This window comes from Dysidea avara, chromosome 4, assembly GCF_963678975.1.
Source record: "Dysidea avara chromosome 4, odDysAvar1.4, whole genome shotgun sequence".
NCBI classification, from domain to species: Eukaryota; Metazoa; Porifera; class Demospongiae; order Dictyoceratida; family Dysideidae; genus Dysidea; species Dysidea avara.
Genome location: NC_089275.1, coordinates 17,806,458 through 17,830,908, shown reverse-complemented (window position 1 = coordinate 17,830,908; position 24,451 = coordinate 17,806,458). Strand labels below are relative to the sequence as shown.

The window sequence follows — 24,451 nt, the reverse complement described above, 5'->3', positions numbered from 1 at the left end:
GTACTAAATTTTCACACATTTTAGCCAACAGCTAAATATCCAGCCATTTAGGTAGTTTTTAACTTGATGTTGACTGTATTAGGTAAACTCCAATAGGTGTGTTGGGAGGTGTGGCAAGAGGTTGTATATAAAATGAAAGTGGAATGTGTAGGGATTTATTAGGCCAAACTATGGGCTATTCAAGTCTCAAAATGAGTAAATTTAATAGTGCAGGCCTTTATTTAACACCATGGAGCTGCATGTACAGCCATGTACAGCTATTCCTAGGTTGGCCAGAGCTCCATTAAGGCCCCAGACTGCTTGTGTGGCTTGCCACTGGGCTTGAGAAAAGCACACCACTCAAGGCTTGCTGAATGTGATAGTGAAATTTGACAGTTTATTCTTGTAGTTAAAAAATCAAACCTGTTGTCATGGGCTGGTTTTTCCAGATCCGGTCATGTGTATCATTCTTGCAAAAGCAGCTTGGATGTAAGACAGAGTACATTCATGAAAGTAAAAGAAACTGGCAACTGAAAGAGCTGAGATCTGGAGTGACCAATATTATTGACTCGTGCTCTACTGTACACTCAAATTGGCTAGTCTTTTCCTTCACATTGACTATTGAAATTACAGCCTGATTCCTAGCCAAATAGAGTTAAAAGGAAATAATTAGGATTGCAACAAAATTGAATGTAAAATACGGGTGAATGAAAATGTCTATTGTTAAAGCTTTGTTTTGCTGTAGTTAGCTTCATTCTTGGTCACTTCAGATATCAGCTCTAAGACAGTTACTTTTACTTTACCTTTTTTTACAGCCAAACTGCTCTTACATAGAGAATTTCACTTATTATTGGGAATCAAACTCATTTATATACACTGTAATTGTATTGTAGTAGTATGGTGTGTGGGTGTATTAAGGATGTTGCCCATATTACAACTATCACTTGTATCATCAGAATGTGTCACTGTAAAATATAGCTGGCATTGTGTGCCATGGTTTCCACCAGACAACCAACTGAATTGCAATTTCACAGTTGTAATAATGCACATCAGCATCATTTTAAAATGATTCAACCTACAATTTGTAGGTAAAGTAATCATGAACCATATGCATGTTACATAGTAGGTTCATGATAGGGATTGCCCATGTTTTTGCAAATCCTTATGGAACACACAAACTAACTTGGAAGGCATCCTACAACTCAAAATAATCATCTAGTGGTTATTTTCAATGAGTATAGGTCCACTATAGTAAACAATTAAGTGAAAAGGAGACAGTGTAATATGCATGCTTTTTACCATAATTCTAACAGAAAATTCACGTAAACTTAGAAAAGTACCTCAACCACAAAATAAGCCTTAGAAGTTAATTTTACATATATACATATTATATGAATATATAGGTCCACTAGTACAGTAAAGAGTGCTTCAAATAGAACCAATAAAGGTACTTTTTGAAAGAACCGAATTGTACCATATTGCAAATCAAGCACGTGTCCATAGCCAGCTGAATGCTAGTGCTATAGTGATATGATTGCATCAATTTAAATACTGTATATAGTTTTACTTAATCATTAAGCATAAAAGTAATAGTGAACCTGTTCATTCCAGTAACCTTTGGGCCTGCCTGTTAAGGAAGTAGCTGCATTAAACATGTTAACATCATTGTGTACACAAATGACATTTAAATAGGGAGACTGTTACAATGGCCAGTTTAAATGAGGTGACCTGTGATCCTATTAACAGATTTTATTGTATAGTTGAATATTACAAGTATTGTGCAATCACAAATACAATATAATTCCTACAGTAAATCAAACAGCCATAACACGGAACGTGATAAAAGGAATCAAATGAAACTTAGTGTATGACTTTGTCACATGATAGCTACATGCACTTCTATTATTTTAATTTCTCTGAAAAATTAATATGGAATAACCAAAATGCTATAGAATTTCCTGAATTAATATCCCATGCTCCAGCAGGTGGTTTTGAGTCAGTAGTCCATAGTATGACAAAATATTTTGTGACATATAGACCATATTGAAAGGTTCAGCGGATTTCGGGAGGTCAAGGGGGCTCTTGACCCCCTCAATATTTTTCTAGCTTACCAACATTGAGATTCCCTAATATAACAGTACAACAGCCAAAAAACAGCGATGAACTGCTGAAATCACTAAATCCCATCTCAGAGGGTTTAATTTTCAAATTTTTTCTGGTTGGGGGGAGCATGACCCCAGAGCCCCTATAGGTTGGCATACTCTGCAAAGTTATATCTCAATCTGGAGTCCCATTACATTTTGACCCCCCTTGGATCTGCCCTGAATCCTTATAAGTTACAAGATTCAGAAAGGCACAGCTACTCCCTGCAGTTCCATGCAATAAATATATTTTGAGATGTTGTGATGCAAATCTTTGAGGCACCGTCTAAAATTTCTCTCTTGGTATTGGGTAAAAATTTTGCAATAAAATGAAAGTGTTCTTGACACAGAAAATTGTTGGTAATGTCCTAATTTCGAGGGTTTCATATATGTTAGAAACGTTCAGCCGATATAATTCTGTTAGAATTTGATGGTACTCTACTTCATTTTGCTTACAAGATCAAGCCTGTGAGAGGTGATGATTAGAATCTAATGGACATGTCAGTTCAAATGATGTTAAGCTAGAAGTGATGGTGTTGTGAATGACAATATCTATAGTCTACATGGTGTTACCACTGCATTAGCAGGGATTGTAGCTCACTGGCTCGCAAGTTGGGTAGGTCTAGCATAGATTGACAAAACTTCCTTAAAGCTGGTGACTAAACAATGGAATACCAACTTTTCCACATACAAAAGTTGACCAAATGTTAAACATTGAAGAAACTAAAAGTTATTGTTATGGAGAGAGCTATTAATGCAGAAAGTACAAATTTAATAAGTTTAGCTAAATAATTGAATTTTTGAGCACTGCAGTGTATGATAGCTATGATAGGAAAATGAAAACGATAATAGGCTGATGTCTGATTGTGTGCAAAGCTTACGTAAAGTGTAACCCATAGCTACTGGAGCATTCAAAGCATTATAGCTAGCATACACTGCTGTGTACCCATGTACACTGCTGTACACCGCTGTACACTCATGTACACTGCTGTACACCCATGTACACCACTGTACACCCATGTACACCGCTGTACACCCATGTACACCGCTGTACACTCTATACGCTCAAGTTAACATGCTGTAGCCTTTTATGCGTACACCAGTACACTGCACTAACACCATAAAGTTTTGGCTCACATGCACAATTGTGTACTCGTGTTAATGATTAGTGTTCGTGGCGCTATAAACTGCAATCCACGTACACCATGTACATTGGTGTACTGTAAAGGTTACAAAGAATTATGGTCTTATAATAAGCCTCATGTGAGGTTAATAGCCTACTATGGGCGACTAATCACCCAAGCCAATACGAGGCAACCCGCTGGATTTATTATATAGAGAGTCTTGTAAAATTCGATTATGGGTCAGCAGCAAGTAACGTTGCAGTTACGTTTGTTAACATAAACGGGAAAATCCTATGAATATCACGGAAACACTCAATTTTGCGATTTAACAAGTGTTTCAAAGTTGCTACATCGTTTAACCACTGTTTACAATGTTTTCTAAACATCCAGAGGAGTAAGTTTCGCTGTAGAGTGGTTTCCGTTACCTCGTGATATACGGAAAGTGGGCGTGGTACGTAATCAAACGGCACGCGGACACGCGATTGTAAATTAACCATGACACTAGTTCTCACCTTAAACTTTCGTTTGTCAACTCATAGGGTGGTAAGCCGTAAGGGTGTCGAATCGCCTTCGTATGAGTGCTGTAGAATGCAAAATCGGGTTCATGGTTTTCATCACGTGAGTAATAATAAACTCCAATACTGCCAGGATTCTTATAAAAACAAACAACGTTACCTCATCAGATATATCAAGGCCATGGTACATTTATATGTATCATGGCCAGCCATGGTTTATTTTAAATGTACCATAGCCAGCCATGGTTTATTTTAGCCAGCCATGGTTTAACTTAAATGTACCATGGCCAGCCAGGGTTTATAAGATATGTACCCTGGAATTTGGCTTTGAAGTTAGGTGGTTTCATGGTACATTACACAGTAAACAATTTAATATGGCTAAACCTATTGTACAAGCTATCATTTTAGTCTAATACTTACTCATCTAGAGTTGTTTTTTATCACTGCCATCGTAAGAATTGTCCACCACGCTGCCACTTCAGTGCAAAAGTAAGATCAATAGATATGTATTGAGGAAGCCATAAAATGCTCTGGGCTGGTTCAATAGTAAATACACTGAAACATTGCATCCGAATAGACAAGCAAGGGATGATCATATTTAAAAGCTGATCAAGGGAGGTGTCCATCCAAGTCATTAGCTTTCATGTTAAGAGAGCACAGAGGGTCATGGTATATGAAGCCATATATGTGGAATATGTTATTTCTGTTGGATTGTATCTGTACTTATATCACTGAAATATTTGCTCCATTAAAAGTGTTTAAAACAGATTGTTTTATACCACATTTTGAAAGATTTTCTGATTGCACCTGTAAATTGGAGATACATTCATGCTATCTAAACAAAAAAAATTTGAATGTACTTGTGTGGTTTCCTGACCAGAGCTTATAACCTAGTTTAAAGTTTCAAAACATGCCCTAAGGCAAAGAGTTTGATGTGGCACCGTATCTCAAATGATTTAGTAAACCTTTCTCAACTTCCACAGAAAATTTGGTGCTTTTATAAAGTGAATGATTTCATCAAAACTGTTGCTTAGCCACTCTACTAATACATAATTAGAAAGAGCCCACAATATTAAGTCTTTACAGCATCAAATGTCTCTAGTATTTGCTTTGTGTGAAATCTCCTTTGAAATGACATTCATGGTATTTGCTTGTGCTACTTCTGGGAAATCAAAACTTAATGACTGAGATGTGGTTATGCCTGGATAAGTGTAGGAAGAAAGCTTGGGTTGGCAGGCAGAGGCATAGCCAGAACCTAGGCTCAGTCCCAGGCATTAATAACTTGAGATACTCTAATAGAGCAGTCATAGTATTCAGAGCAGTGTAACAAGCTATGTAGGTAGTTATAAATAAGGAGATATAGTTGGTGGAGAACAGCTATTGTCAGCAGGTACCTTCTCTTTCTCTTTCCCTTTGCTTTTTTGTTTGTTTGTTTTGGGTCTTCAGCTTACAGCTAGGCCCTGGCATCACCAAAAGTCTGGCTACGCCCCTGTTGGTAGGTTCCAGGAAAACTTCCCTCTTTATTAAATTATACCTATTGTTATATCCCAGTGAAGCCACAATTCAAAGAATTTACTTGAACAATAAAAATGGTAATTATTACCTGCAGCAATAATTATCATATTGTGCAGTATGGTGTATGCCAAATATGCAATATTGGTAATCAAAATGCAGTGTCAGTATAAGGTGTTCATACTAACTGAATAATTATGAAGCCATATATTCATCAAAATGCTCACAGTTTTTTTGTCTATGATATCACAGTTGTAAATATTAAGTCATTCTTCTATATGAAGCCATATACATCAAAGTAATAGATGAACAGTTTTTTTTTACTTGGATATAAGCTAGATATATCACAGCAGTTGTAGAATATCTTAGTTATTAACACAAGTCCTTGGCTTTGCCTCAGACTCTCGTCAATAACTAAGGTATTCTGCCCTTAGTGTTCTGATAAACTACCGTAATTAGCTTTTTTTTCCGTTGTAAAATAATTTTCGTATGCAAAAACTTGTACGAAAATTTCTTGCACGAAAATTTTTATAGAAGATCGAACTACTCTAATAGAACAGTCATTCACGTAAATCATAGGAAAATATTTTTTTGTATGATAGCTACTCAATGCATATTGCAATCAGTCTTAATTTTATGGAAAAGTAAAATAACTGAAATTCTATTGTTTTCCATTGAAAAACTGCTAAACACACTCAGCTTCACCTTTAGAGGACCTAATTTTCACCAGGGGGCATGCCCTGGCCCCCTACATTAGTATACTTCACATGCTAGTGTGCTTTTGCACACTAATGTAGTCATTATTCCAAATAGCTAATAATTTTGACAATGTATACTACATGCATGTACAGTATCTTACCACTATAGGGCTTTGTGAGAAAAGGCATGGTATCTTCTAATGTCTGGCTGTCCCTGTCCAGCTTAGCCCCCCCCCCCCCCCTTTCAAAAAATCCCAGATCCGCCCCTGTATTTAATAACACATATCAACACGTTGGTTACCCTTGCTGAGACCAAGTCAGATTAATGGTACAAGAAGCAAATTTGCTACTATCATCACAACGTGCATTTAAAAATAGACCATGGACATGAAGAAAGACATAGGAAGGCCAATTTGCTCAAACTTATGCCAAATTGTAACACTTTTGTGACCAGATCTGTGAAAAGGGGTCTTGCACTGTGAATTTGATCATACATATTTGCTACCACTCTTTTCTCCCACACTCAAATCAACTTTGGAACTCATTACCTGTTTACTTAGTTTTTGCACCGGACTTAAATAGTTTTTGTAATGGACTTCATCGTATTTCAGGAGTGGATCCAGGACCTGGCAAGGGGAGGGGCACAAACAGGGGTGGTTGGGAAGACCCAGATTCTCTTGTTAGTTGCAGCATTTTTGAAGTAGCAAATAATACACCTCTTAGTTATATTTCACTGTTGATTTTTACAATTTTGGTTTTGCAGATAGTTGTGAAGTCTTTAAAGCTGTTTAAAAGGCACTCTAATGTCTTAAACAATAGCAACATGATAATTTATTTTAGAGGCGATTAGAAAGCATAAAGGTGCTGGGTGACGATTTCATAGTTAGTTTGACTTTGGTTTGCTTTAGTTTCAGATGAATTTGTAATAAATGCTAGTAAAATGTGCATATTTTCATGAGTTTTATAAGCTGATCTTGGCCTGGCATAAAGTTTGTATTTTAATCAGAAGTATGGCTCCTCCACAAGGTGGGGGAATTTGCCCCAAATGCCCCATCCTGGATCCGCCATTGTATTTAATTTTGTTTTGTGACATTTTGTACATGCACACCACATTCATTTTTATGTATGTGCATTATTCAAAACTAAAATGTGTGTGCATGCTCAGCTACCACATGGATTTTCAAGTTGGTCCAGATGGATTGATTTAAGAGATTAGCAGTGCACAAGTATAGCTAGCTAGTTGACTAAAAATTTGTTTGTATCTGATGATTATTAATTTCATAAGTGGACAAACTACAGATTTTTGAAATTGTGCAATATATAGCTACCACATGCAAAGCTTAATTTTACTTCATTTGGGCCAAGAAGTTACAAGCAAGATTCATTATATGTTTTACCATCTTATCTTTCAAAGTTTTAACTGAGACCCAACTGTATCTCTACTGGAGTGTCCTGTGTCCTGTGAGCTTTATATGGTAAAGACCTTGAGAGTTGGTAGGCCTGCAGAATACATACCATGTTAGTGGCATATACAGTATACTAGTGAGTAATCTGACTATTTCAAGAGTCCGATATGTCACTGTAGTTTTATGTACTGCCCTAGTCATTAATGCAGCAGGGAATTAAAAATTAATCCAAAATGATAAAATAGAATGCATGGGGTATGACTGGACAAGTTCACTGATTATCAGTGTCTTATTTGAGTGCTACTTGAATAGACAGGTAAACTTTCCTGACATAGATGTACACTGCTGTACACCCATGTACACTGAAGTACACCCATGTACACCACTGTACACCCATGTACACCACTGTACACCCATGTACAAACAAAACTTAGTGCTTTTTGGTTAGTGTCTAGTTTTATCCCTAACATTGAACAATAATGTTGTCAATGGGTATATAGCTAGCTAGCACCTTGCACAAAGTATTAACATGTAGCCTAAATATTTTCGAGGTTTTCGGGGTTAACAGTAAAATTTTATCCTAATATTTAGACCTCCATGTATTATAATCTAATACATTTTGGGATTGTTTGCAAATCTGTGAAAATTTTATTTTTAGCTACACTGCTCAACCTCGCCACTCAAAATCTTTAAGCTATACAGTACAATCCCAAATTGCCTCCAAACAGCATTTCAAAGCAAATTATTTCTGGGGTCCAATCACTATGGAAATCTGGATAATTATCTTGATATAGCCAGCTCCACTGAAGCCACTGCAAATCGACACCTACGGTATGTGTTAATGGAAAAAGAAATGGGACACAAAGGTAAGTCCATGATGCATGCACTGTAGCTGCTGAAATTGGTGAAAAGGCACATCTCAGGCCAAAACAATGTCAAAGTAGTGAAGAAATCAAGCCCATATACAACATTATTATCCATGTATAGTCAAGTTATGCTTTACTGGAGGCATTAGTTAGTCAGTCAGGGCAGCAGAAAATTCAGTTAAATAGTAAAATCCTGCAAAATCTTGTTGGAAGATCATTCTACAGCATTTTTATACCTGCCAAGCTGTCATGAAAGAAATAGTTTAAGGGTGATATTTTTGGCCAGAATGGCCCAAACCTTCATAATCCCTACTGTAAGTTGTACTTTATGACACTCAGGTATGTATGAATACACTAGTATGTAGTTGTACATGCAGTCATGTACAGCTAGATGTGAGTGATCGTGTTATGCACTATGGTCATGTCAGCTTTTGTATAGATTTTGTGATAATTGCCTAACGTAATATTATGTGATTCCTATATTTAGTACTGTAAACACTGTTAGGTATATAATGGTGTACTGTATAGGGATGCTGAGATTGCTGACTACAAGCATTCTTAAGACTGTATTAACAACAGTTGAGGTCTATGAATTTAGAGATTCCCATTACATCATCATCATTAAACATCCAGTGATTTTGGGGAATGCCCCATGATTATTATAATCTGTCACTATATACTTATTTGTAGAACAACAAATACGAAGAGCAATGATAAAATGTACATATGTGCAGCATTTGACAAACTTAAACGTATGAAGGTGAAGTATGCCAGTAATCAATTTGCTCACTTGAACTGAAATAACAGATTGTCTGTTCATTTACGAAACTGTTCAGTGTTCAATACAAGAATGTAGTACAAATATATATAATAATATAATTATACTATAATTATCATAACTTATATCACTTATACAATATAAATATACGCCATAATACACACAAAAATCACATTTATTTTACGGTTTCTGGTGTATTTGTGTTTATTGTACGGTTTCTTTTTGTTTTGTTGGGGACCACCTTGTACAGGCACTTAGCCTTTTGTGTACCCTGTCATTGACGAAATTGATAATAATAATATATAATATAATATCTACAATAATACAATATTAACTCACTACTGTTAGTCTCTACAGTCAATAGTACATGAGGCTATGTATGGTCTCTGTGTTGCCCATGACATAGTGGTGTAACTTTGCAAAATTAGAATACAGGGTGGATAAAAGCACCATATTTGGTACACAAATTCTTTATGGTGTTCTTATCAATAGTAGAAGGGGTGCCCATCAAACCTAATTATGTGTGGGCTGAGAACAAAAAAATGGCCATCAAGTAGCCCCAGTATAGTACACTCAGTTTTCCTATTAAATTATATTTGGTATTCAATATGTACAGACTTGTCAAATGACTTAATGGTGCTGTATAAGGAAACTATTGCATGCGTGCAATTTGAGTAGTCTTCTTAGACCAGTTATTGGCAGTTACTACCAACATTTAAGATGTATGTTCACAACCACACTTTGGTTAATGCATCAACAGGCATTTGGACTAATACACAAATTTTAGCTGCTCAAGTTATAGCTCATGCACACCAGTTTGGTAATGACTGTTAACATTAGACCCATAGAGAAGACTATACTCAAATTGCACACATGCAAAATAATTATGACAAGTCTGTATGTATTAAATGCCAAATATAATTCATTTAAAATAGGAAAACTAAGTGCATTTTTTTCCATATTCAAGTGGATGATAATTATGCGTAAATTTACTATACTGGGACTACTTGATGGCCATTTTATTTTTAGCTAGGTTTATAGATCTTTCCCTGCACCTTGTAAAGTTTCCACCAATGTGAAAGATTTAGTATTGTCTTTATGACAAGCTACGTAGTATAAAGATGCAAGGGTAGGTTGTTAAGCAAATTAACTGCATTTGCTGAACAATCTAACCTTGCACCTTTGTCATAAAGGCTATGCTAATCTTTCACATTGGTGGAAACTTTAAAGGGTGCTAGGAAAGATCTAGACTACTGTAACTACACTACACTTGCCACCAAAAACATTCTTGATTTTTTTTAAAAATCCAAAAGTTAGGTTGTAATGGAGGAGTCTGTGACATATTAGGCTTTTTCCTTGTTATTTTAGAAATGCTTTCAGCACCAGTCACCAGAACCTAAGTAAGCTAACAATCTGTATCAATGTTTGAGCCACAAGTGGCTATAGCTCATTAGACATGAACACAATAAGATGACTATGGTATTTCAAGCATATGCTCTGCAAACCTTTCCTGGGTATGCATATCTGCATGCTGTGTTAATACACTCTGTGGCATATTAAGCCACAGAGCCACCACCACTTTAGAAACAGATTGGCTTGATGCAATGTTAAACTATAGTTTGCATGGAGGTCTGAAGTAACCACATGGACAATTAAGTCTGTTTTCTGCTTTGCATTTCAAGTAGCTACCTCCATTATAAAAAAAGGACATAGATTTGTTTGCTGAGATACTGTATATGTTTCTGTGTGCATCTTTTGCACTGTCTGATCATGTGGCACTCTATTGTTTCACCTAAAAGTGCATGGTGGTGTGTGGTCATAACAACTCTAGGAGGCTGTAATCAATCACAGCACTATCTATGACATACAGTAGCTGAATATACTTTTAAAAACTCAAAAAGTTGTCTACAAACTATACTCCCCAGCATGATAGGTTTCTAAATCATCAACATAATAATGTCACATATAAGTGTTAATTGAAAGTACACCAAAGATGTAGCTAGACTGTTACAATATTTACTGTGAAACATACCATGAGACTCAGGTTGCTTGCGCATACCACATCAAAAGAAAGAATGGCACTAAGAATGTTAAAAACAACTATTTTGCATCTAAATGCATGCCTTAGCCATCAATTGCTGAGAAGCAAAGTAGCTTTTGTTCTCAGCTGTGTTCAGACTGTTATACATACCGCATTGCAAACAATGAGCAACACAATGAATCAATCCAGCTGCTTTAGAAAATACTGATGATAAACATAATAGCTAGTCAGTACAGCCACAGGGAAGCCATGACATGCTACCACTGATCAACATTTTGTACTGTCAGTGAAAAGAAATATGGCACAAAGGAGGACAAAAGTAACTCCATGAGTAACTACATTGTACATACTGCATGTATATATCACTATGAACGCACTTACTAACTGGAACTCTAAACAAACAAACACAAACAAACAAACACTTTTGGACTTGGTTATGCCTAACCAAAACTGTGAAGGTATCGTGAGGTTGGTTTTAGGGTGATATTGTTTCATGAGAAAGTGTAAACCTCCATGATCCTTAATACACAATACTATTGTACTGTATGATACAGTATGACATATATAGAATCATTGACTGCTCTATTAGAGTCTAAGTATCTTGGCAGCTGTCTCAGTCAGTATAAAAATGTATATTAAAGGTGCCATAAATTTGGTAGGTAAATCTATATCAAGAAGAGATGTACTGTAAATGTTACCTAAAAAACGTCCGTCAATTGAAGCAAATACAAAACAGATTTGCTTCTTTATATGTGTAGCTTTGTTTACTGCATTAGTTATTAGTGGTGGTTATATTACTGATACTTTAATATGACATACATTTTCTGAAGCATAATTATATGTAATGTGAATATTGTTACACTAGGGGATGAATTGACAATAGCTAAAATTAGTACACAACGTGTAATTATTAATTATGTAATAGTTACTATATTTAGACACACAAACAGTATAAAAGTACTACCTGTCAGTCCTACCGTATACTAATAACTGATTGTTACATACAATGGCAAATCTTATATCATTAGTAGTTCTAGTTAGTCTAGGAATAGTGTTGGTTGATGGAGAGTGTCAAACCAATGGTGGACCTATTGACAACTGTTGTTGTCTTGGCTACAATAACAACAACTACAATGTAAAGAGTTCCGGAGTCTACACTATTGGTAACTTCTGTGGAGTGAAATGTTCCAATGCTAGAGTATATTGTGATACTACTTCAGGAGGAGGAGGATGGACTGTTATTCAGAGGAGACTGGAAAATGGAACTGTTGAAATTGTGGAAAGAGACTGGGTAGAATATGAAGATGGATTTGGTGATCTTACTGGAGAATTCTGGCTTGGCCTAAGATCAATGAATTGCCTGACCAGCCATGGAAATTGGGAACTTTGAATAGACTATCAATTAACTAATGGAACAAATCTTATCTTCACTATAAACAGTTTGTAGTGGGACCAGCTGAGGACCGATATCAACTAACCATATCAGGATTTGATAGTGTTGGACTGACCGATCCCTTTTATCACAGTTATTCGGGATGGTCACTGAACGGAACAAGATTTACATCTCGTGATCGAGATCATGATAATAAGGATAGAGATTATTATAATCGTAGTAATAATTGTGTAGTTGGTAAAGGTGGATGGTGGTACAATAATTGTGGTAATGTTCTACTTAATGATGATCATGGCAGACATGGGGCCAAGTACATTTAAAAGTACTTAAGTAAAGTACAAGTACTTTTGAATTTTCCAAGTACAAGTACAAGTACTCCTGCAGCACTCAAGATAGTACTTAAGTAAAGTACAAGTACATGCTGGAAGTACTTAAGTAAAGTACAAGTACATTTTGCTGTAGTAAAATATACACTGTATTCAGTGTATTGTAGTATGTAAGTGTGCCTAGAGGGGTTGATACTTTCAGATTTTTGTCAACCATTCTCTCTCTGAAACTCTTAAAATGCACTGCCTTGAACAGCAGCATTCTTTTTGTTTGCTCGTGGCAACATGATACATAGTATGGTTGGGGAAGGCAGTAGAAGAATCGCAAGTAGTTGTAAATTGCACCTTCATACAATTTTGTTATTCTCATTGTACACCCACTGTGTACAAACTACGTACAATGTTTGCAGTACTTACAAGTACTTAAAGTACTCAAGTACATAGTGAAGTACTTGAGTATAAGTACAAGTACATTGGGGAAATTAAGAAAGTATTTAAGTAAAGTACAAGTACTTTCAAATTTGTACTTATTACTTGGCCCCATGTCTGGATCATGGTGAAGTTTATATTCTTCTTAATGGTGACTACCATTATCCAACATTTGTGGATATGAAAATCAGACCACAGGATTGTAACATCAACTAAATCATTCAAACTGACTAGCACACACCTAACTCTCTCTGTGTTACTGTAATATCTTTTACTGTTGATAAACCACTCGGCTTCATCTTGGGGTTTATCAGCAATAAAATTCCTCTGACTTTGGAGTTGGGGTACATATATGTATGGTCATATAGCATGCTATTGCTACTCACTACTAAGTAGAGGTGTACCAATAATCCAATTGGCTATCAGTTGTTAGCCTTTGTATATACATAATGTACGCATGCCTATATTGTACACGTGGTCTGGAAAATCAGCTTTTGTTGCAACTTTATATAAAACTCAACTTTGGTAACTTCTTTAAGAGATTTGATAGTAGCATTCCACATTCATGAAAATTTTAGAGTTCAGTTTTGAAGATTAGGGATCATTAAGTTGCCTAGCTTTTAATGCTAGATTTGATGCTAGATGCACTAACCTAAAGGTGATATTCATTGCATATGACATTTTTATGGTTGGGTACCAGGAGAGAACTCTATTATACAGTACTACCGTACTGTTTAATAGATGTAGTAGGATGGAACTTATATTATAGATCATGGTCAAGTTTGGATGCACAACTCAGCGTCCCTAGAGATTACTAAAATTTTGATGTTTAGAAACTCAACCAAACTCTTTCTTCACAAACAGCAACTTGATGTTTATGTACAACTGTGTATCTTGAATAATGCATTTTCCAAAATTATAAATTCATGCTTAGAAATGATCTTGTCATCCAAATGTATGCTTAACTGCAAGTCCCACCAAGCATGTTACACACCCATTTTTCTACTTTATGAATACTATTGCACTGTTTGAAGGTTCTTAGATTACTAATTTGTTAAGATGCTTTACTGTAGTTGTACCCAGTTATACTGATAGTAAAATGTCAGTAACTTTAAGTGTATGGAGCATAATTGTTTTACTAAGTTTTAAACTCTCAGTAAAACATCAGTGAATGTGGGTTTACTGAAAAACTACTAAAATAACGAACAATTAACTGTTCCATATACTGGGGATATACCACTGTAACCACTCTAGTAAACTAAGAAACTTCAAGCAGTGTTGCCATGTAGGATGAAATGACCTAGCTTTCTCTTATAGCTCTAAAATTAGCACACAACATGTCATTACTAATTATGTAACTATTACTATATTTAGACACACAAACAGTATAAAAGTACTACCTGTCAGTCCTACCGTATACTAATAACTGATTGTTACATACAATGGCAAATCTTATATCATTAGTAGTTCTAGTTAGTCTAGGAATAGTGTTGGTTGATGGAGAGTGTCAAACCAATGGTGGACCTATTGACAACTGTTGTTGTCTTGGCTACAATAACAACAACTACAATGTAAAGAGTTCCGGAGTCTACACTATTGGTAACTTCTGTGGAGTAAAATGTTCCAATGCTAGAGTATATTGTGATACTACCTCAGGAGGAGGAGGATGGACTGTTATTCAGAGGAGACAAGATGGTGGAAATGTTGAGTTTGAGGCAAGAGACTGGGTAGAATATGAAGATGGATTTGGTGATCTTACTGGAGAATTCTGGCTTGGTCTAAGATCAATGAATTGCCTGACCAGCCAAGGAAATTGGGAACTTCGAATAGACTATCAATTGAAGAATGGAACAAAATCTTATCTTCACTATAAACAGTTTGCAGTGGGAACAGCTGAGGACCAATATCAGCTAACCATATCAGGATTTGATAGTGTTGGACTGACCGATCCTTTTGTCAGTGATGGCAGTCATCCACGTTTGTCATTGAACAGAACAAGATTTACATCTCGTGATCGAGACAACGATAACAGTCCTCATGGTAATTGTGCAGATGGTGATGGTGGGTGGTGGTACAATAGGTGTAGTACCATTGAATTCAATGATGACCATGGTGAATTTTATATGACTCTTGATGGCATAAGACATTATCCAGTATTTGTGGAAATGAAAGTCAGGCCACCAGATTGTAACTGGTCATGAGTTAAGAATTGCCTGTGTGCATGTAAATAACTGTGCACATAAGTAGCTACAGTAACTGACTAGAAAATGCATACAGTATAATTATTATTATGTAGCTAGTTGTATTATAAGATAAATGTCACTGCTGAACTAGTTCGTCAAGACAGGTTACCATGCGCATTGGCTACTTTTCTATTGTGAAATTGGTTATCAAAATAATAGGCATACATACATAGAAACACACATGCATGCATAACTGGATTGTAAAATGTACATTTTTGTGCATGCATTTTACATGCAACTGTACTCAAGTATTGTTGCTTCAAATTCACTTATGAACAATGATAAAAGTTATGAAGCTTCAATGAATCTAATTTTGTACAGTGAAAAGGTATTGTTTTTGCAAATTTGGACACACATTCATGCAAGCATGCCCCCCCCCCCCCAACACACACACACACACACACAATTATACATACACAGATGCATGCACTCCTACACCACCACATTTATACTTCAAGATATTAATGATAATCTAGTTTCATCAACAGACAAAAACCTAAGGCCTGCCCATAAATAGTCAATTATACCGGAACACATGGAAATGTTTGTACATGTAAAGTAGCATGACGACATGCACTTATTACATACTATTATATATGTACTGCATATATGCATATAATACTGTAAACACACTCCCATGTGTTTTTAACAATGTAAGTTGTCAGCTGTAAACTAAATATTGCATGCATGTAGTTATTACAGAGACATGTTGCAGAAATCTTTAAAGTTCTGAATAAGACATATAGACATCAAAATGCTAGAAAAGGTTAGTAGTCTGAAGGCTCTGTGATATATGGAACCTATAAGTGTGTTTCAAAGTCTGACTAAAATCCATTGTTGTATGTGTCTTGACAGTTGCTCATAAATGAGAAATACAGCATTAGAAACAAGTTGATTACACCTCCCTCTAACCTCACTTCAGCTTTTACCATCCATGTAAATGCCCATGCATTGCCTGTGCTGCATGGGCATATTTAATTGCCATGTTTGGTACAGCCTCAGAACATGATGGTGTTTCAATAGAGCTCTTAGTTTAATTCAATTGATGGATATTAATGATATATATTTTGGTGAGTTAAATCACCCTGATTGAGATTTACTGAATATACCGAATCTATAAATGTGACCAGATTTGCAAAAAGGGGTCTTCCACACACATCCAGCGTACAAACTTTGACAATTCATATAACTTGAGATTATAATGACTTGAAATTTGTTCAGTAATGAGCACCAACATAGGTAATAGTTCGATTAACTTTCAGGTTTGTATCTATCTTGGACACTAAGTTATGGCCTTCCAAGGTCATAGAGTTGGGTGTGTGCATGGAAGACCCCTTTTCACAAATTTGTCACAAATGTATGTCAGACTCCTCAGTATATAGCATAACATTCATAGAAATTTGATGTTGTTTATGAATACCAGTATACGTATTCACTGTATGCAGTACATATATATATACACATGTACAAATATTACCGGTATAAACCAATTTAAGGATTCAGAATCTTTGTGATTTTAGATCGTTAGATCGTTTCATACATAGCTGGCAGGCTACAACTGTATTACTCTGAAATAAACTTGACTTCCTGCAGATTTATTATTATAGAGGGACAGGTGGAGAACTATACTTAAATAAATACAAAGACTTTTAAATAATAATGAGCGTATGCCTGTATGTATTTAGTTGTTAAGTATATGAGATTCACCATAAAAATGTCATAAAGCATGCATCTGTTTTGAACATGCCTATTTGAATGTTTATACATTTATTATTAATATTTATATTAAATACTGTGCAAACCTCCAAAATGGAGTATTTATGCACATGCAGGTACAAACAATTATACAAATTTATACCGCAGCTGTTAATACAAACATATATCCATATTCTCTTCTAAATATCTTCTACATTTGTTGCTTCAATAACTGTAGCTGGTAAACTGTTCCACATTTTAAGAGGTGAAGGAAAAAAGAATGCAAATGAACATCAAGGTGAGCTTGCAATTGTTGAAATCTTTGTGAATGACTTCTTGTACTCGAGTAAGTCATTGATGGTTAGGTATAGTAACTACGTTATGCAAAATCTTATATAACATGGTGAGACGCAAGCTAGATCTCACGACATTGCTCCAAGGAAGCCCATGCAAACAGGTGACTGTAACATTTCTTTAACACTAGATGTTAGTCCAAAGTTCCCAGTCACAAATCTTGCAGCTCTTCTACATGAATGAGCAACTGGCTTTATTTTATACATAGACACTGTACATACACAACAATCAGACCAATGGCAAATATATGTAATGATGGAATTCTGTATTAATACTTATAATATTTTCATATCAACGTAAGTCATATAAGCATTAAATTCACAATTTTGATGTGTTGTTTGCATGCACGGTGCATGGCAGATACTTGAACAGTCTTTCCATACAAGCCATCTATATATTTCAAATTCTGGCTTTCATTTTCATTACAATTTCACAGTTAACGGTCAAGCACACTTAAACTTGCATAATGACCACCAACCCACAGAAATATAGTATTTATATCAACTGCATAAACAAATTGAATCATAAAATAACACTGGTCACCATGTGGTGAACTGGGGACTATTATGTGTAAAATTAGTAGCAAACTAATAAATTTCTGCCTAATATGATGAAACCACTTAGTCTGGTGATATCATATATAAACAATATAAGTCCTTATACAGAGATAGGGCGAAAATTCAAAATACTATATAAAGTTATGCTATATACGTATGTTATTAGTATACCGTGTTCAGAGAAATGTGAACAAGTGTGTTTGAGCTACATATCTGCTATAATCTGAAAGTCACGCAATGTATGTTATAGTGTTGCTGATGGCATTTACTGTCACAGTGGTTAATGGAGACTGCAAAGTTGACAATGGGCTTATTAGTAGCTGCTGCTGTCTTGGATATAACAACAACGTGTTCAATGCAAAACGTTCAGGAATTTATACCATTGCTAACTTTTGTGGAGTAATCCATTCCTATGTTAGAGTATACTGTGATACCACCTCGGGAGGAGGAGGGTGGATAGTCACGCAGAGGAGATGTGATGGAAGTGTTGACTTTCTTAGCAAAGACTGGGTAGAATATGAAGATGGATTTGGAAGTCTTTCAGGTGAATTTTGGATTGGACTGCGCTCCCTCCATTGTTTAACCCATCAAGGAACTTGGGAACTTCGAATTGACTATCGGTTAAATAATGGAACAAGTTCCTATCTGCATTACAAACAATTCAAGGTCGGATCACCTGAGAGTCAGTATCAGCTAACAATATCAGGATTCAATAGCAAGTCACTGACAGATCCATTTAGAGGAAGACCATTGAACAATATGAAATTTTCCACACGAGATCAAGATAACGACTTATCTGTCCCAAACAGATGTGCAAGATATCTAGGAGGATGGTGGCATAATGATTGCACCCATATACGATTGAACAATGAATACAGTGCCAGAGGGCATGTCTCAATATACTTAAATAGAGAGTGGCTCTTTTTACCATTTGTGGAAATGAAAATTAGACCACTCAATTGCAGCAGCAGCAACTGACAGTAGCTTATTAGAACACTTGTATTTCGTAGTTTATCCTATATTATGTAGATTTATATCATCACACACACATGCATTATATAGCTATGTACCCTAGCCTGTTAATCACCTATTAGCTAATTATAATAAGTTTTTCTTACAAAAAGAATACATTGTGTCATTATGTAAACTGTACGTCAATGCATACTGACAGCCTGTAATCAGGATTTCTCAGAGGTGTCTCCAATTTGATCTTAAGTAATAAGTATTATCCTGTTCATGAGCGATCATAAGTGACTTCATCAAGACTACTGTACTAAATACAAGTGCAATATTAATGCTTCATTCTGGCTAAAAATCTTAAGTGTCAACTTTTGGTAGCTACATATGGTGACTTACTACTTATTTCCACCAAGCATGCACCATTTTCATCATTATGATGAATACAAGAACTGATCAGTTGTTAAGATACTACATAGTTTAGACAAGTGAATTACCATCCCTAAATTAGGATGATTAGCCTACGTGCCCAGAGGATCCAGGAGCTGGCAAGGGGAGGGGCACAAACTAGTTAAGATCCACACCATTAAAAAGAGGAAAGCACTCTGAGCAGCTATAGAAAATTGCATTGTCTTTGCAACAACCGGCCATGCGCGGTTTGAGCATGCGCGTGTTTTGAATAATAAAACGCGTGCAATACCGGGTATAACAGTACGCAGGTATCGAATCCGTTCAATTCCGCGTCAGTTAAATCATTGCATAACCGGAATTATACACACTTTTACGGCAAGTATACCAGGAATGGTAGGATCATCACTAGTTAGCAAATACCAAAACCGTGTATTGCACGCATTTTATTATTCAAAACACGCGCATGCTCAAACCGTGCATGCTCAAACCGCGCATGGCCGGTAGTTGCAAAGACAATACAATTTTCTGTATGTGTGTGAGTGCAAAAAGTACACGTGCACATGCGTACCAGTTTGTGATTGATCTCCTTTACAAAAAGTGTGGTCCGTTCACAAACAACCTGTGCTGCAAGTGGCAAACCATCAGTAATCCTAGCTAATGGGGTGCCTTCCCCAATAAACCAATGCCTGAATTTCACTGGACCTGTCAAGAAAAACAACATGTTAATTGTGTGGTCAATCTAAACCTAGGTAAAAAGTTTGGCATGCACTATAGAGCACATTAACCATGCACAGACAGTCGAAGGTTCTACAAAATCTCATTGCACATCAATGTACCTGGAAAACCAGGACACTTTCCTAACCAGGGTAGTCTCATGATCTAGATACTGGTGGTTAGAGCCTTTACTAGTAATTGATCTGTAAAATAACTAGTGGTGGGACAAATGTCTGAAAATTCGAACATTTGTTCATTAAGGATCGGAGATATGTGACAAATACATTTCACCAACAAACATTCATTAGCATGGTTACTATGGTACATAAGCATAGTAACATTTTTAGGAAATAAATTCAGTTATCACACTACTGAGAACACATCTGTAAACAGCAAGTTGGCAAAGTGGGCACTACAAGTACAAAGAGATTAATGTGCAAAAATATGGACGCTTAAAACTCAAGATACTCAAACATGAGTCCCTGAAAGAAACTGACCTGGAGAATTACAATGCTATAATCACAATACATGTAATCATTGGTCCCAATCTGTCAATAACACCAATGTCTGCAATATGGTTCCATTCCTTCTTTTTTGATATAATTTGTCCATGATGCAGTAGACCACAATAATGAGACCTTGAAAATGCAGGATAATATCATGCAGTTAAGACCTCATAGTATAAACAACAAATTGGCACTAAAAATATGTAACACAATTTTTCTTTCACCAGGCAAGGTCAATTTCAACATCTGGCAAAACCATTGCCTTAGGAAACTTACTTCAGTACTTCTTACATGAAGAAACACATGCTTTAACACATACAACAGTGTGAGGTAGACCTTCAAGTGACCTGCAGAAACAACCATCGGGACATCTGATAAATATATCAAAAGAATTAACTTGTTTTGCTCTTTGCACAGTTTAGTATGTAACAGGAGCACATTTAACAACTATATAAAGTAGCAACCACCAGAGGGGTCCGAAACTATGGGGTTTCAATAGATGTGATTCGGAAATCACACTGATTCTACAACTGATTCTGTGATTCCTGGCGCTAAGGATATATACATAGAAATACGGAGAATCACAAAGATTTACAGGAAATTTTTAACAAAATTTTTTTGTTTGTTTCCCGGGCTAGATGGATCCGGACTGCCCTTGCCACTACCCCCAGCACTAGGTGTTAAAGTGCTGGACAGCTGGAAATACCAGCAATCAAACAAGACTACCAGACTCCAAGCAACCCTCGGAGTAGGCCAGATCAATATTAGTGGTTGATGGATGGCCAACTGAAGAACAATGACCCCTCAAACACATCACTGCAGATCTGAACAATGAATTTTAACAAATTGTGATTCCTGATTCCAGAATCACGTCTGAACCATCAACTTGATTCCTAGAGTTGCGGACCCCTCGCAACCACCGTCTGAGGTTCCTAATATGCACTAACTCTAATTAATTCACTCATGTTCAGCCAAGACTGAAGAGAAGGGCTGAAACACCTTATTTACACACATACAAAACATTTCATAAGCGATATTAACTTACAGCTAGATCTACACCCTTTCGCAAAGTAGGTCACAATCAGTAAAGCGCCATTTCCGTATTTGGTCATACCACTTCATACCAGGCAGTAGATTTTAGAGGCGCGTCAACCCGTACAACAGGCCATAGGGTGCATGGCACTCAGATTTCATGATCAGTGATGTATACAAGAGTGGGAATATGGGCATTTACGTTCCTTGCCCGACCATCATCAATTACAACTTGTACTAGCAGGGGAAGTCCCTTGGAAAGTCCCTTTCACACCTCAAGTAGTGCACGTGAACACTAGTAGGTACTCTTATGGATCGTGAGTTTCGTGACCGTGTGTCCTTTGACCGAAGACGCCGGTGAGAGTACACAATTAATACTCTTGAATCCACTGTACCGTGGTGGTCTGTCTGATCAGTGATGTTGTCTCCTCCTCTAGTTTTCCATCTTAGATAAAATAATTTAATAAATAATAATGTGAATTGTTCTTAGTAGCTTTTATATGGAAGAACAGCTATGCCAAATTATTTGAGCTAAAAAAGAATCGCCCATGCAGTTAACCAAATCCTGGCTTTAAAGGTGCTTATATTTAATTAATCTTATTCAATTTCAAAGGGAAATTTTTAAAAAACTTCTGCGAGACATATGCATACTCCAGCAGATATGCACCCATCCTCCCTTCTAAAAGTTGTTTCCTCTGCCTCTGTAATGGTACTCAAACACACCAGTACAGTCTACCAACATACCAAAAGGTAATCATATTGTGAGATAAATCATGCACATTAACATAACAATGGTAATACAGTACATAAGCAATTAATATTGATTTCACATTGCAACAATTATTGTGATTGAATATGATGTCAGTGATAATCCTTCACTCTCCAGTACCTCTGTTTCAAGCACTGCAAGAACTTTTTAACATCTAGTAAGGGAACTCCCAGCTCACCTACGAGAGCATTGTGATATTGACTTGTTTACATAAATATGTCGTGTATATGTGTTGACATGTGTAGTATGTATAGTGTTTGCATATTTTGTGTTCGTGTGTGTGTGTGTGCCTTGTGTTTGTATAATATTATGATGATGATGTATGTGTGTGTCTATGTACTGAAATGAAAATAGTATAATGTGGTGTATCACATTTGTGATCTCTGTAATAGACCCTCAGCAAAGCATCTTGTGCTGTGAGTGGCAAACTAAGTTGTTGAATTGTCCTAAGGACACTATGGCCACTATAGTAGTGGCCATAGCAGGTTTTATTCATGGAAAAGTATCAATATATTCTAATAGAACAGTCAGGCAATAAAATACTCTAATAGAACAGTCATCAAATAAAATAGCAGAAAGTGCTAAATTTCTGTCTGAAAACACTCCCAGATGTAATCTCAGAGTTGCTATGTCAATTTTTTTCAGATTTGGTATCCTCCCAAACAACCTAGTAAAGCATGCTTTGCAAATAAGTGTACTACATACATCTTTAGTGGTAGCCCTGACTGTAGCCATTACTTGGCCTGACCAGTAAATTGCAGTTTCCACCATCTCTGGTTCTAATAACAATTCACAGCTACTATAAGAATGTATGATATATGTTCACCACTTTGTGTTTGGTCTCAACACCTCTACAATGCAGAATTCATCATACATCCCCATGGCTTGATCAATCAAGTTGAGTCTGTAAATTATATAACTGATAAATATTTGTGATATCTCCCCCAAAACACCTTTGCTGTAAAAAAAGGCGCATCCAAGAAACTACAAGTAACTGAAAAAAAATAGCTCAGCTATAGAAAAAGTCTAACTGGCAACTGAAAGAGCTGATATCTGGAGCGGCCAAGAGTCAATGTTACTACAACTACCAAAGTACCAAATTCATGCAAGAACACCTTGGCTGAAAAACAGATAAATGAAAGTAACTGGCAACCAAAACAGTTGATATCTAAAGCGGCCAAGAATAAAATTTATGTTGATACAACTAACTACAGTTATTAATGAAGTTGTAACATTGAATCTTAATATTCAACTGTGTTCTATACATTCATCCCTGCTACATCGTAAATTAATTCTTTGTAACTTAAATTGGCTGGTAATTTGGCCGCCTTTTCAATAGTCAGTATAAAGAAAAAAGGCAGCCAAATTACCAGCCAGTTAGAGTTACAAAGAATTAATTTACGATGTAGCAGGGATGAATGTATAGAACACAGTTGAATATTAAGATTCAATGTTACAACTTCATTAATAACTGTAGTTAGTTGTATCAATATAAATTTTATTCTTGGCCGCTTTAGATATCAGCTGTTTTGGTTGCCGGTTACTTTCATTTATCTGTTTTTCAGCCAAGGTGTTCTTGCATGAATTTGGTACTTTGGTGGTAGTTGTAGTAACATTGATTCTTGGCCACTCCAGATATCAGCTTTTTCAGTTGCCAGTTAGACTTTTTCTATAGCTGAGCTGTTGTTTTTTTCAGTTACTTGTAGTTTTTTGGATGCGCCTTTTTTACAGCAAAGGTGTTTTGGGGAGGGGGGGGGATAAGCTATATAGTCTGATATAACTGGTCATGATGTATACACATAGCAACAAACAATCACCTCTCAGTGGTGTTCTTCACTGTTGAATTTTAACATTTAGGCCATTGTAGAAGGTTGTGAAGTCTTACAAACTGTTACAAAAGCTATTAATGCCAACCATGAATGCACAGTTTTGTTTGTTTGTATTATGTATATGATACTGACTCTGATATTTCTGACACAGATGATAAGCTAAACTGATATTATTG

The 24,451-nt window shown here is 36.1% G+C and overlaps 2 protein-coding genes and 1 long non-coding RNA gene across 3 annotated transcripts; 2 read left to right on the top strand and 1 right to left on the bottom strand.

The window, feature by feature from the left end:
* Positions 1-12,066: 12,066 nt before the first annotated feature.
* Positions 12,067-12,773, top strand: LOC136253616 (fibrinogen C domain-containing protein 1-like). The gene is made up of 2 exons (XM_066046282.1): positions 12,067-12,351; positions 12,501-12,773. Exons 1-2 carry the CDS (start codon positions 12,067-12,069, stop codon positions 12,771-12,773), a joined length of 558 nt encoding a protein of 185 aa, XP_065902354.1.
* Positions 12,774-14,650: 1,877 nt separating this feature from the next.
* Positions 14,651-15,409, top strand: LOC136253615 (fibrinogen-like protein 1). The gene has a single exon (XM_066046281.1). The coding sequence runs from the start codon at positions 14,651-14,653 to the stop codon at positions 15,407-15,409; it is 759 nt and encodes a 252-aa protein (XP_065902353.1).
* A 1,868-nt stretch (positions 15,410-17,277) lies between these two features.
* Positions 17,278-22,084, bottom strand: LOC136253419 (uncharacterized). The gene is made up of 3 exons (XR_010700126.1): positions 21,691-22,084; positions 20,922-20,992; positions 17,278-20,777 (listed from the first exon to the last, which is right to left on the bottom strand). It is a non-coding gene; the product is annotated as an uncharacterized lncRNA (long non-coding RNA).
* Positions 22,085-24,451: the final 2,367 nt, after the last annotated feature.